We start from the raw sequence: 12,819 nt of genomic DNA on the forward strand, positions 1-12,819 counted from the left end.
ACTGTAGAACCCCAGAAACAAGAGGGAGGACGTTTTGACGACAGAAGAGACATCTAGCGCCGAGGAATTTCTCGTTAAAGAGGCCCAAAGAGACAGTTTCCCGGAAGAGCACCTCGCAATGGAAAGGGATGAAAAAATAAAGACGTCCTCAAAGGTCTGTACGTTAAATCTTTTTCAAGATCCCAAGGGACTGATTCGCATCGGCGGAAGACTTGATCAGACGGAATTTTCATACGAAGAGAAACATCCATGGCTGCTTTCATCAAAACATAGGCTCGCGGAATAAATCGTCAGTAAAACGCATCAAAGAATCATGCACGCAGGAATAAATGATACGCTAGTAGAAGTTCGCGAACGTTTTTGGTTTCAAATGGCGCGTCAACTAGTAAAAAAGGTCGTTAACCAATGCGAAAAATGCAAGAGGTTTCACGCTAGACCATCTTCAGCTCCAATGGCATCCCTTCCAAAAAGCAGAGTTACATGTTCGCCACCTTTTGAAACTTGCGGTATCGATTACGCCGGTCCGCTCTACACGAAGTCAGGTGAAAAATGCTACATAGCATTGTTCACGTGCGCCGTCACGAGGGCGGTACATCTTGAACTCGTTTCGGACTTGTAACAGAAAAGTTTTTGTTAGCCTTCAGGCGTTTTATTGCACGGCGCGGTATCACACACCACATTTTTTCCGATAATGCGCAGACGTTCAAGAGAGCAAATAAAGATTTGGACATCCTAAAAAAAGCTGTAAGAAGCCCGGAAGTTCAAAATTTCACAGCTGAGCATCACATAAAATAGACATTCATCACGGATCGCGCGCGCTGGGTAGGCGGCTTCTGGGAGCGTATGGTTCAGACAACGAAGATCGCCCTACGCAAGGTTTTGGGTTTATCACGTCTTAAATACGAGGAAATCGAGACAGTGTTAATAGAAGCGGAAGCGGTGGTGAATTCCCGCCCAATTTCATTTATCTACAATGAAGCGGGCGAACCATCACCGCTGACACCTGCGCACTTTTTAGTCGGGAACAGACTAACTTCCCTTCCCTCGCAGTCTTTTCCTGCCAGGGTAATCGAGCCTCCTAACATTAAGGAGCTGACCAAACGACTACGATATCGTCAGACCTTATTAGATAGATTCTGGAGCCGTTGGAAGAAGGACTTCTTGTTGGACCTGAGATCAGCGCATCATCGAATAAATCAAGGACAAACTAAGACCTTACAGGTCGGTGACGTGGTCATCCTAGAGGAGCCTCGCACGCCAAGACTTCTCAGTAAGTTGGTCAAATATATGAAGCTCAAAAGGGACGAGATGAGCAAGTCAGGACTTGCGTTCTGAAATTCAGCGATGGGACCAAGCTAAAACGACCCATCAAATATTTATATCATTTGGAAATAAACGATCGTAGCCTTGATTGTTGAACTGATAGTTCAAAGCGGGGAGTTTGTGTTGAGGAATATTTTTGATAAATTTTTTGTTTGTTTTTCTTTTGAGCTAATGAGTAATAATTAATCTTTGGTTTAATATTCCGGATATTTAAGAAAATATTTTACAAAAATGGGCTCTAAGACGAAGCAAGAAATGTTTTGTATTTTCGTGGGTTTCCCGAGTATTTCGCCACAATGGCCAATTCCGAGAAAAGCAATTCTGCAGGTACGGGGGACTGAGTTTTACCGGAGAGCTTAGTGAAAACTTTTCACTATCAATGAGCAGTGTTTTCCTGGGCATTCGTCGTTATCCCCCCCCTGGCATCAGCAATCTTCAGCGAAACGGAGGCCAATTTATCTCGGACCCTTTTTGACCAGTTCTGTTTTCGACCTCCGAATTGAGTGGTAACAATTCCAATATGGAATTGCTTTTAAACGAAATGTTATTATTTGTACCTTAATTTTGTAAATCAGTTTTTCTTTTTCTCGTAATGTATCACCAATGAATATTTGTTAGTTTAAATATTAAATTATTTTATATTAGTATTCTCGAGTCGTGATTTTTAAGTTATTAGTTTAGTCCGGACTTGGTTATAGTACGTCGTACCAATTTCAGGAATGTTTATTTTTCAGTCGGTAGACATTCATTAGCCGAAATAGCTCTCCCATAGAGCTATAGTCTTTAACGTTTTTTCGTGTACAGCATCAGTGGCTTCGGCTACACTGTACCTGAATCCAATACACAAAAATCTCTTGGATTACTTGTAAAAAATATTATTCAATAAATTTCAACGCGGTTTCCGTTACTCCTGATAACCATGATTTTCTGACACATATAAATCTTTACGCTTGACGGTGGTACTTAAATTAAATAGTTGTGTTTGTATTTTTCCCTTAGAAGGACCATAGAAAATATTACTCAAATAAAGGTTACAGTGTTTGTTCGTACATGTTTGGGTTTAGGCGCGAGAATCTGATATAAGTTTGATCACAAGCCTATCATAAGGTTCCCATAAGCAAAGATCTACCATAGGGGCCCATGTTAATGGAGATAAGAAATTTAACGTACGACGATAGGGCAGTAGCGACATCTTCGTTTTCAAAATTTCTACATCTAAAATATTATCTTACCTGGTAGTTCAGCCACAAAACGTGTCTAAATCTCAAATTTGAAAAATAAATACCTTCAGAAACAAGTTATCTTATTTCTAAAAGGCAGTTAAAGGTTCTGATGAATCATTTTGCAACGAAAAGTGTCAATATTATGTTTGAAAGTAATACAATTGTGAATAAGCCTTGGCTACGGTTCTAAGAGCTGGAGGCGGAGATTTATCCCGCCGGGTTCTAAGTTTAAAAACGTTTGCGCACTACTTCTGCGCATTCATCATGCGACGTGCGAAATTCATTTGGGAAAATGCCTAGTTGCGAACATAACCACTAGGGGAGTCGGATTTTGAATACCTTCCTCTTAATAACGGGTATGTTATCGTAAAAAAAGGTAACCTCGACCTTGGCTTATGGGGACTTTATGATAGGCTTATGGGTTGATGGTACAAGTACGATATGAGCACGCTCTACTAGTGATCGTACGGGGTGACATTTCAGTCGGGGTTGGGGTTGGGGTTGGGTTTGGGAAGAGAAAAAACCCCGAAAAACAGGGTCGGGTCGGGGTTTTTGGGAATTTTTATTATTAATCGTTTTCTAATTGGGTCATTCCACGTCAAATCGACAACTCATGCAACCATGGGTCAGCCGATCCAAATGAAATTTTTACCACGTAAAACAAGGACAAATTGAAGGGCAAATACTAAGGTTCAGCGAAAAATATTAAGCGGTTGCAAAACTAGAGCAATATGAACAGAAGTCACTTTTTCGAAGTGACGTAAAGCTCATTTTGGTACCCCAGAGGAATCGTTGAATAAAATATAATATGCAAATACGTTTTAAGCAAAAAATTCGGTTTTAGTGTTATACATACTGTTGATTTCAAAAAACACCATTTAAATTTTGTATCTTTAACCATTTGTTTAATAATAATAGTTTTCGTAGAATTTTTCTAAAATGGGGGTTCACCTTCGACGGCGTATAAAGGCCCAAGTCCCAACTTCGATTTTCAAATACAAGTTATTTTTAAATAGCCCCTTACGTAAGCTTGAATTTCATATACTATACTCCTAGAGTATTTGGTTTTTAAGGTTTGAAATAAACAATATTCGAATTAGGATTATTTTCGCAAATTTATAGAGTAATTGTAGTTTATTCGTTTTTGGAACTTTAAAATTTCGGGATTAGCGATGGAATTAGATTCACATTTTCCGAAACAGTGCTCGGTTGGTGAACTAAAGAACGAAGAGTGTTATAAAACTTCATTGTGTAAAACAAAGGGAATAAAGAAAATGGACGAATTGGAAGATGAAATAAAAAGTCTGATAACAGCTCGCTTAGACGATATTGCAGTTGAGAGTTTGCAAAATATTTTTGACCACCATTACGCAATTTTAATTACGAGATATGAATTTTATCAAAAAGAATTGCTGTGATCCGTTTAATATGCACAAGAAAAATATAAAATGTAAGTACATTTTAAGTACTCATTCTTTATATAAATTATTAAATAAATATGTATTAAATAAGTATTAAATAAATATTAAATAAGTATTAAATAAATAAATATTAAATAAGTGTTAAATAAATAAGTATTGAATAAGTATTAAATAAATAAGTATTAAATAAACCAGTATTAAATAAATAAGTATTAAATAAACCAGTATTAAATAATTATTAAATAAGTATATAAGTGTTAAATAAATAAGTATTAAATAAACCAGTATTAAATAAACAAGTATTAAATAAACAAGTATTAAATAAATAATAATTAACTAAGTGTTAAATAAATAAGTATTAAATACGTATTAAATAAATAAGAATTAAATAAATTAGTATTAAATAAATAAGAATTTAATAAATAAGAATTAAATAAATAAGTATTAAATAATTAAACGCAAGACAACAACGTATTCAATACACCAACATAAATTTTATAACTTTATTATCTAATACCAATATTTTAAAACAATTCGTATTTTTAATCGTTGAAACAGTTCCGGAGGATTTGCACATTTAATGGATAGAAAGAATATCGTCACGTTTCTGAAAACATATGTCATTAATTTCGTATCAAATAAAATCGCTCGACTTCGCCTTTAAAGAACTTTAACTGTTTTTGAAGGAAGTGGCTTATTAAATATTGGAAAAGAATTCCACATTTCGTAGGGCATGGCTACATTTGATCGATTTCCAAATGATCGACAATGGGTCCTTTTGATCAACGTACTTGTGATCGAAGATGTGCTTTCTTATTATCGACACGTTTTTTTAAATGGGAAGCTTTGTTTGACAAAAGTGACGGCATTGGTTTTTTTAAGGGAAAAGGTTAAAAGTCTTAGGCTCTTGGTTGCGAGTATCTTGTGTTTTAAATTAATATTTGTAACCTTAAAAGGTATATTTTGAAAAAAAGAGCTTCTCATTATTGGTTTGGGTTAGGTTTTTAGATTGTTTATAAAAAAATACCCTAAGAAAAATTAAATCTGCAATGAAACGTTTGAAAAGCTTCACTTGTAGCTGGTCGGAAAGACCTGAATATATATAATTGTTCCAAAATAGATCTGCGCATCCCTGGTACGAATACGCTAGTTCTCTACATTATATATAAAAAAATCTTGGTAGTATGTTTTAAGTCCCTATTAACCATCTTTTAGGGCGGCGCGTGACTTTTAGGCTGAAGGGCTTTCTTAAAATATCTCCCCCTTTAAAATATTTTAAAGTTGCACAATCTCGATCAGTTCCATATTTTTTTCGAGATACACACACAGCGGTGTCGACCCTAGGCCTTAGACACCGGCACACAATAGCTGATTAATCAGGGTGAGATTTGTGTAATGGCCACGCCAACGGGGGGATACGTGGGGACAGGGGTTTGACACCCGTGGCGGAAGTATCCCGAACACCCGTTGGGGGATTGGTGGCCGTCCTCACATGGCCTTCCACAAACTTTGCCTCCCAGACGCTTGGGATTACTGGAGTACGCCACTACTCCCGGCATCAATTCCATATTCATTTCTGTTCAAAACGTTTTCAGAAAACCGTTAAAACTGGGGTTGAAGGTAACTAAGAACATTTTTTCAATTTAAATAAACCTCGTTTTTTTCTTAAACCCCGAGGTACACAAAGTCTTTCGTTCTCTCGGGCCTCGGACTCCACTCGCTCTTGAAAAAACTGGTGTTTGTGTATCACATGACCGATACGACGTCATAACCGCTTCTCTATTGGCCAAAACAGGCACGTGATTTTCAGCCGAAGGTCGAAATATCAAACTGGAATAGATACGAGTTGACCGCCGATTTCCCTCTCGTCTTCAGAAGTTTTCTCTCCCCTTTCGACTTTCGGCGGGTTTGTGAACCACCAATTTCTAACTTCGTCTTACGCTTTCAACTTCAACTATTTACCATTTTTAACGTCTTTGTGAACGCAGGTTTAGCTTTCAAGAGAGTTTAAGAACGAACAAAATGGCCCGTGCAGGCTTTAAGAGTAGCCTCTCGCGCAACCCTGTCTCATCGGATAAACTCAACTAACGCTCACTCCACCAACTAATTTCCACAAGCCTCGGTTGCCCTGGCATTAGACATTTCGTAATCTAGAAACATCGGTTTCTATCAAATTATACCGAATTTGAATAATATAGGAGAACGAAATAACGGAAAATACGCACTTATTAGCCTTGGCCTTCTATAAAATCTCAAAGCAATGAAACACAAGTTCTTTAATCCGCATTTATAGTTTCAGAAAAATTACTTATTTATGGGGCCCTATTTTTCTGATATGATTTCTTTCAATATAGATTCATTTTGTATTTACATATTTTGCCCAAATTGTTACACGAAAATCGTATGCCCAAATGGTTGCAGATAAATCATATGCACAATGGTTTCAGGTAAATCATTTGCCCAATTTGATTAGCATCTCTTTACCCATTTAGGTATTTAATAGTTTGTATTAATACACGAACAATTTAATGATAATAGCGGTAGCGGCAATTATACATAATAATATACTGAAAATAACAAGTCCACTTTGTGAATTTTACATTTATTTAAGCTAAAATAGAACGACTAGTTTCCTGTCCATTCCCTGATAAAGCCCCCGAATGGATTGGTGAAACTAGTCGATTTATTTCATCTTAAAAACTGTATTATCCAGAAAGTGGACTTGTTCTTTTTAGTACAGAATTGAAAATTGTCGTGAAATGTAAGAAATATATGGTTTAATACCGATAGAATGAATTTTTCATTAAATTATCCTTTAGTGTCAAAAAGAAGAAATTTCCATTTTTTAGAGAGCTATTCGACGCATTCTAGTGATCAAAGTTCGCCTCACTTAATTTAAATTTTTAATCGAGCTATGTATTCATAAGCGCTAACAACGATTGCCACGGAAATAACGGCTATTTTCCGAAATAACTAGAGAGGGGATGAAGTTGGAAATTGTTTCTTACCGTGACAAGTAAGCAATTCCTTGTTCCAATTGCCGTTTTCTTCGCAACACACTTCTTTTTGATAATATCCATCATAGTTTTTATATCCATTGTTGCAATCCATAATACAACAATACCTAGACTGATAATTATCTTTTGAAGTGCAGCTTGAAGTTAAAGTTTCCGAAAACCCTAACGAAATACAATCGAAAAATCCTAAATAAAACAAAAATATATATTACCTATAACAGTCAACAATATGATTTTGCGGTGACTATGTGGACCAAAGAAGTGATCCGAAACAAAATTTTGTCTCTTAAATTTCAAAGGTGCCAAAGCCGGAGGCAAAGCTGGAGTCAAGTCTAAGAAGCCACTCCGTGTATAATACAAAACTTAAGACTGAAAAACTAAAGACTTTCTAAATCTGGGTAAATTAGGACTCGGGAGAAAACCCATCTTGGAAATTACTCCATCATCTCTTAAACCAACTGTTGGGGCAGACGGGAAATGCTGATCAAATATATCTTTCAAACCGCGTGGCAATAGAGCTTGTCATGATGATTTTTGTAGTGTACATCAAAACCGAGTAAACGAACAGCTGTAACCAAGAAACTTTATAACATTTTTATCATCGACGCCACACTAGGCTACTATTTGTATAGATATCAAAAGTAGGAGGCCACCAACGGTCAATATATAAGAATTAAACGACAAAACTGGTAAAAAAGACCGTATATTTATTTTTATTAAATATACGGTCTTTTTTACCAGTTTTGTCGTTTAATTCTACTATTTGTATAGGACGTCTAAACTACCTAAAAAGTGTCCGAAGCACCTTTTAAAATATCCGAAAATTTCCTATGCAAATTTTTACATTAACTTACATTCGTTTCTCAAAATACATAGTTCAATTTATGGAATGTGTGCTAACTTAAGTATACCCAGGGTGTCTTAATTTGATCGGCCTAGGCCTTTTTCTCAAAAACTTTAGTTGCTAGAAATGTGAAATTATCAGGATATATTTTCTCGGGGAGGACCCTTTTCTTTTGGAATTTTCAGAAAAATCCTGAAATTTTTAACCGTTTTAAAATTTTTATTTCTTGAACGATAGGTGGAAGACGAAAATTTTCAAACAACAAGTTGTAGAGTGTACTAGAAACCCCGTAATGAAATTGGCTTGGTCAAAATCGGACAATTTTTTATTGAAATAATACGTCGTGTAAAAAAAGAATTTGGTACTACCCAAAAAGGTTTACGTCTCATGAAAAAGAAAGATAAACCTATTTAATTTGAAATAATCGTATGTTTGTACAGATAAAAAAGGGACTGTTTTTAAAGCCAAATCATTTTAAATAATTTTTTAGAGAAAATACAATTTACATAGTAGAGTTCCAGAATTAACGCGTCTTATTTTAAATGAGGTTCAATAATTCCACCGCCCACTGCAATACAAATCCGTGCGCGATGAAGCATATTTTGAAACGAAGCATGGACCATCTGCCGGGAGTAGTGGCTCACTCCTGTAATCCCCGGCGTCCGGGAGGCAGAGTTTGTGGATGGCCGTGTGAAGATGACCACCAATCCCCCAACGGGTGGTCGGAATACTTCCGCCACGGGTGTCCCCGCCCCTGTCCCCACGTATCCCCCCGTTGGCGTGGTCGTTACACATATCTCTCCCTGATTAATCAGATGGTGTCTTCGCCGGGCTCGCGGTCTTCTCAGACGCAAATCAGCCCTTTCTTCTTTGAATAAAAAAAAAGCATGGACCATATCGGGAGTTACGAGCTGGAACGCTGCGATGATTATCTGCCGTAGATCTTCTTCGTTAGTGACAGGCGTTTTATACACTTCCTCATTGACGAATCCCCATAGGAAAAAGTCCGACGGTGCAAAATCTGGTACCTCGGAGGCCATCGTACTGGATCGTTCTTGCCTCTCCGGTGCCAGCTGTGCCGGGTTACTTGGGCTGCTGTGTGCCCATCGTTCCCCTTTAGGAGCTCTTTTCAATGGTTTTGGCTCCTTACATACGTAGGTAGGGTGTCGGCTGGAGTTGCTACAGCATCCACTCTTACTCCCACTGCTTTGTGCGAAGTGGGAAATGGTCCCCCATGGCTGTGACTTCTGCCGGGTTGAGTGGCTTGCGTCTAAGGTGCGACCATCAGTATTAGGTTTCTGCTACCCATGCTGGATTTGTCACCTGTCAGGGCTGAGGGGACGCTGGCGTAGGGCACTATGATGATAGACCTCCGGTGGTATGGTCTCTGTTACTAGGTACACCGGGCTATAAATTCTGACACACTGTCATGATACAACATTTGAAATAATCGACTCACTTCACGTGCATTTTGTTAACCATCTCCGTAGTATAATTCGACCATCCTGGACCGCTGTTCACAGGTATAAAGCGGCATCTTTTTATTTTACTGGAGTACGTTCAGAGAATGATTTTAAAACGAAGCTCTTTAAAAACTTAAATGGAGCCACACTTTAAGCGACATAGTAATGCTAAATAAAAAACACGTGGGAAATTCAGTTGGCATAAATTAAACGGTTTCGTGGACTTTTTGCAACATTCTTGCTACTACTAACAAAAGTAAATTGTAGTTTATCTAAAAAATTATTTAAAATGATTTGGCTTTAAAAACAGTCCCTTTTTTATCTGTACAAACATACGATCATTTCAAATTAAATAGGTTTCTCTTTCTTTTTCATGAGACGTAAGCCTTTTTGGGTAGTACCAACTTGTTTTTTTTCATGACGTATTATTCAATGAAAAATTGTCCGTTTTTGACCAAACTAAATTCATGGCTGTAGTTTACTTCTGCCCCAATACTAGTTTTGGGTTACGTAGGGTACGCGACGATTGTATTAATAGTTGTAGACTAGAATATTGATGTTCATATTGATTATATACGTAGCAGCTGCCAGCTACAAAAGAGCGAGAAATGGCTTGTTTCAATGCTTGTTAGGTTAAGGTTAGGTTAAGTAAGGTTAGGTTAGGTTAGGGTTAGGTTAGGTTAGGGTTAGGTTAGGGTTAGGTTAGGGTTAGGTTAGGTTTAGGTTAGTTTAGAAATTTCTGGTTCTTTGTAGCGGATTCGTAATTAATTACCTTGTTGTCCATTTAAACCAGCCATCATTGGCCCTTTGTAGCTTCTCCGAATGCACACTCCCTGTTTTTTATTGAAATAAAAAATTTATGTTTCTTTTTTAGTTATTCCGTATTTAATTACTCTGTTTTCTATTGAAACAAGCCATTTCTCGCTCTTTTGTAGCTGCTCCGTATTTAAATACCCTGTTTTCGATTGAAACAAGCCTTAGTTTAGTCTACAACTATTAATCCAATCGTCGCGTACCCTAAGTCACCCAAAACTAGTATTGGGGCAGATATAAACTACTTCCAAATTCATTATAGGTTTTCGAGTACGCTCTACAACTTGTTGATTATAAATTTTCGTCTACCACCTATCGTTCAAAAAATAAAAATTTCAAAACGGTGAAAAATTCCAAAAGAAAAGGTCCTCCCCGAGAGAGTATATCCTGATAATTTCACATTTCTAAGAACAATAGTTTTTGAGAAAAACGCTTGGGCTGATCAAATTAAGACATCCTGTATATTTCGCTACAAAATTAACCCAAAATTATTTAATTATAACTTCTTGAAGCAGCAGCCTTGCGGAGCCCTAGATCAAACCCTTTCGCCGTTTAATTTTTAATACTAAGTCAATTTGGACTATTTTCCTTCGAATAAGTTACGTTTGTATGCGTGAAAAATACTATTGTTGAGTTTCATAACTTTATTGACGTTGTTATGCCATTAACAAGTTTTGTTTATTCAAGGCAAACATTTGCAATCATAACACCGTAACACACATACTAACAAGTTGACAACCCAAAATAAACCTCTCCTCGTAAGAATTTGCCTGTGACATTTTTTTTTCTCCAAAAAGGGGAATGAAAGTAAATGGCTAAGCGATAAACCATCCGCCTGCTGAAGTAATGACCTGGCCACGACTGTATTTTATATTTTAAAAATTATTTAATTTTAACTTAACTTATAAATTTTTAAAATTTTATAGAATAGATTGACGCCATACTTTTATAAAAGCTTGAAGTAAAACGGATGTTTGCCAAAACTGTTTTTCTAAATATCGTACTAGTGTACTATGTGTCAGTGGCACCCTGGTTCAAAACCACATCGCTGGATTGGTTTTATTCAATAGATGAGCCGCAACATTTTAATTTCTTCTTCACAATAATAGAAATTGATTGTAAATTTAATTTTATTTAAATAAGAACCAAAAGATCCGCTTGAGCTGAACTTAATAAAATTGCGGCATGCTTTAAAATAAAAAATATTTTCGTTTACTCTTATGACTCTTTTGTAGGCATGCTGCCTAATGTGCGTTTGGGGAACACAGGCCTTGAGCTAGAACTTGTTTTAGACACACATATCTAAAACATACAAACCTTGAACATTTTGAAAAAAAATTATAACACTGTTTATTAAATACTATTTAGACCGTTCAACTCGAAACACCGTGTAGAAATACTCATCGCAATGTATTAAGCAGAATAATTTGAGAAAATACGGGTCTGTAGCCAAAGATTTCTTCCAAAATCTCAAAGTGTAAACGAAAATTAACAATAATTTAATGTGAGACATGAATAAAAAGCAACGTAATTAAAGTCAATTAAAATTCAACAGCCAGACGGAGAGTTAGCCCATTTCAATGTCATACGAACAGAAGTTAATAAGATTATTAAAATCATCACTAAACACAATAGAAAAATACGTACTATTACAGTAAGGTAAGTCTCCAGACCATTGACCGTTCTTCTTACATTGTCGATCAAGTTTCGGGCCAACCACGTTTCTACGGATTTTTAAAGTATTGCCGTTGTTACAAGAAAATGTGCAATTCCAAGGCCCGTATGGTTTTCTAGTTGAGCAATCATTTATTGTTTTATAGTATTCAAAAAGTTTGCAATCGTAGTTCTCTAAAAGAAATGTATCTTTAACTAAGCTTATGTAAATTTATCCTTATGTTTTAGCTAAATATAGATAACAAACAAACTAATAAAAGTCCTGCCTAAGTCACTAAGCTACTTTTAACTTACGAAGTACTAATTACTTTTGCATTTTAAAGGTTTCGCTGACCATTTTCTACCAAAGAGACAATCAATTCTAATTTCCCCTTTAGTAATATGATATCCAGTAACGCAGCTGTAACGGCAGTGCCAAGCACTGTCTTTTGATTTTCCAATACACGTTTCTTTTCTTCCTTCCATAGGACGTTTTGGTTGACAGTCAAATGGGTCTGGAAATGAAGCAAAATTTGTAAATTGCTGCATTAATAATGTAAATCAGATAAAGACTACTTTAGAATTCCTTTAAAGAAAACCAAAGTGCAATATTTTTTAAGATCGTTAGAAATAGCAGAACTAATAATTTATTTTGGTTTCAAATACAAACATAAATAAGTGCAAAATATAAACGTTTGTTTGTGGAAAGAGTAATATTTCTATAATTTTTATAAAATATTACAATTTCGAGATAAAATATTATTTAGAAATAAATGATAAATTTTACCACTGTTATGTGTGGGCTTTAAACTAAGCTATAATTAACTTAGATTAAGTGTCAGAAAATTAAGTGCCTTACACATAAAAAACTTCAGCAAAGAGACGAAGATTAGGCTCGGCTCAGTAAGAAACATAACTTACTAGCCCCGCGGAAGGATAAAACAATTTGGAAACTTAACCTCGACTCAGTCTCGGAAAACTTGCGGAACAAATCTTGTACTCTCAAAATATTTCTGGATTTCAATTCAGGCTCATTAAATTATAAATATTTAAGGTAGACTA

At 36.0% G+C, this 12,819-nt stretch overlaps 2 protein-coding genes across 5 annotated transcripts in view; one reads left to right on the plus strand and one right to left on the minus strand.

Moving 5' to 3' along the window:
• Positions 1-843: 843 nt before the first annotated feature.
• On the plus strand, positions 844-1,335 carry LOC149945646 (uncharacterized). Its single transcript, XM_090176652.1, has one exon. The coding sequence runs from the start codon at positions 844-846 to the stop codon at positions 1,333-1,335; it is 492 nt and encodes a 163-aa protein (XP_090032778.1).
• Positions 1,336-4,441: 3,106 nt separating this feature from the next.
• LOC149945647 (P-selectin-like) overlaps positions 4,442-12,819 on the minus strand; it is a 30,683-nt gene continuing 22,305 nt past the window's right edge. For 3 of the 4 annotated variants that reach the window (XM_090174322.1, XM_090174324.1, XM_090174323.1), the window contains 4 exons: positions 12,087-12,272; positions 11,752-11,952; positions 6,976-7,170; positions 4,442-4,574 (listed from right to left, as the gene is read on the minus strand). In XM_090174322.1, the coding sequence (XP_090030448.1) occupies positions 4,567-4,574; positions 6,976-7,170; positions 11,752-11,952; positions 12,087-12,272 (590 nt within the window). In that variant the 3' untranslated portion in view covers positions 4,442-4,566. The remainder of the gene's footprint in view (positions 4,575-6,975; positions 7,171-11,751; positions 11,953-12,086; positions 12,273-12,819) is intronic. The other variant, XM_090174325.1, reaches the window with a different exon arrangement.

The sequence above is a fragment of the Leiobunum rupestre genome, chromosome 5 (assembly GCF_980474605.1).
Source record: "Leiobunum rupestre chromosome 5, qqLeiRupe1.1.hap1, whole genome shotgun sequence".
Lineage (NCBI taxonomy): Eukaryota > Metazoa > Arthropoda > Arachnida > Opiliones > Sclerosomatidae > Leiobunum > Leiobunum rupestre.

Coding starts and splice junctions, on each gene's coding strand:
- LOC149945646 (XM_090176652.1), top strand. CDS start 844: ATGGTTCAGACAACGAAGATCGCCCTACGCAAGGTTTTGGGTTTATCA.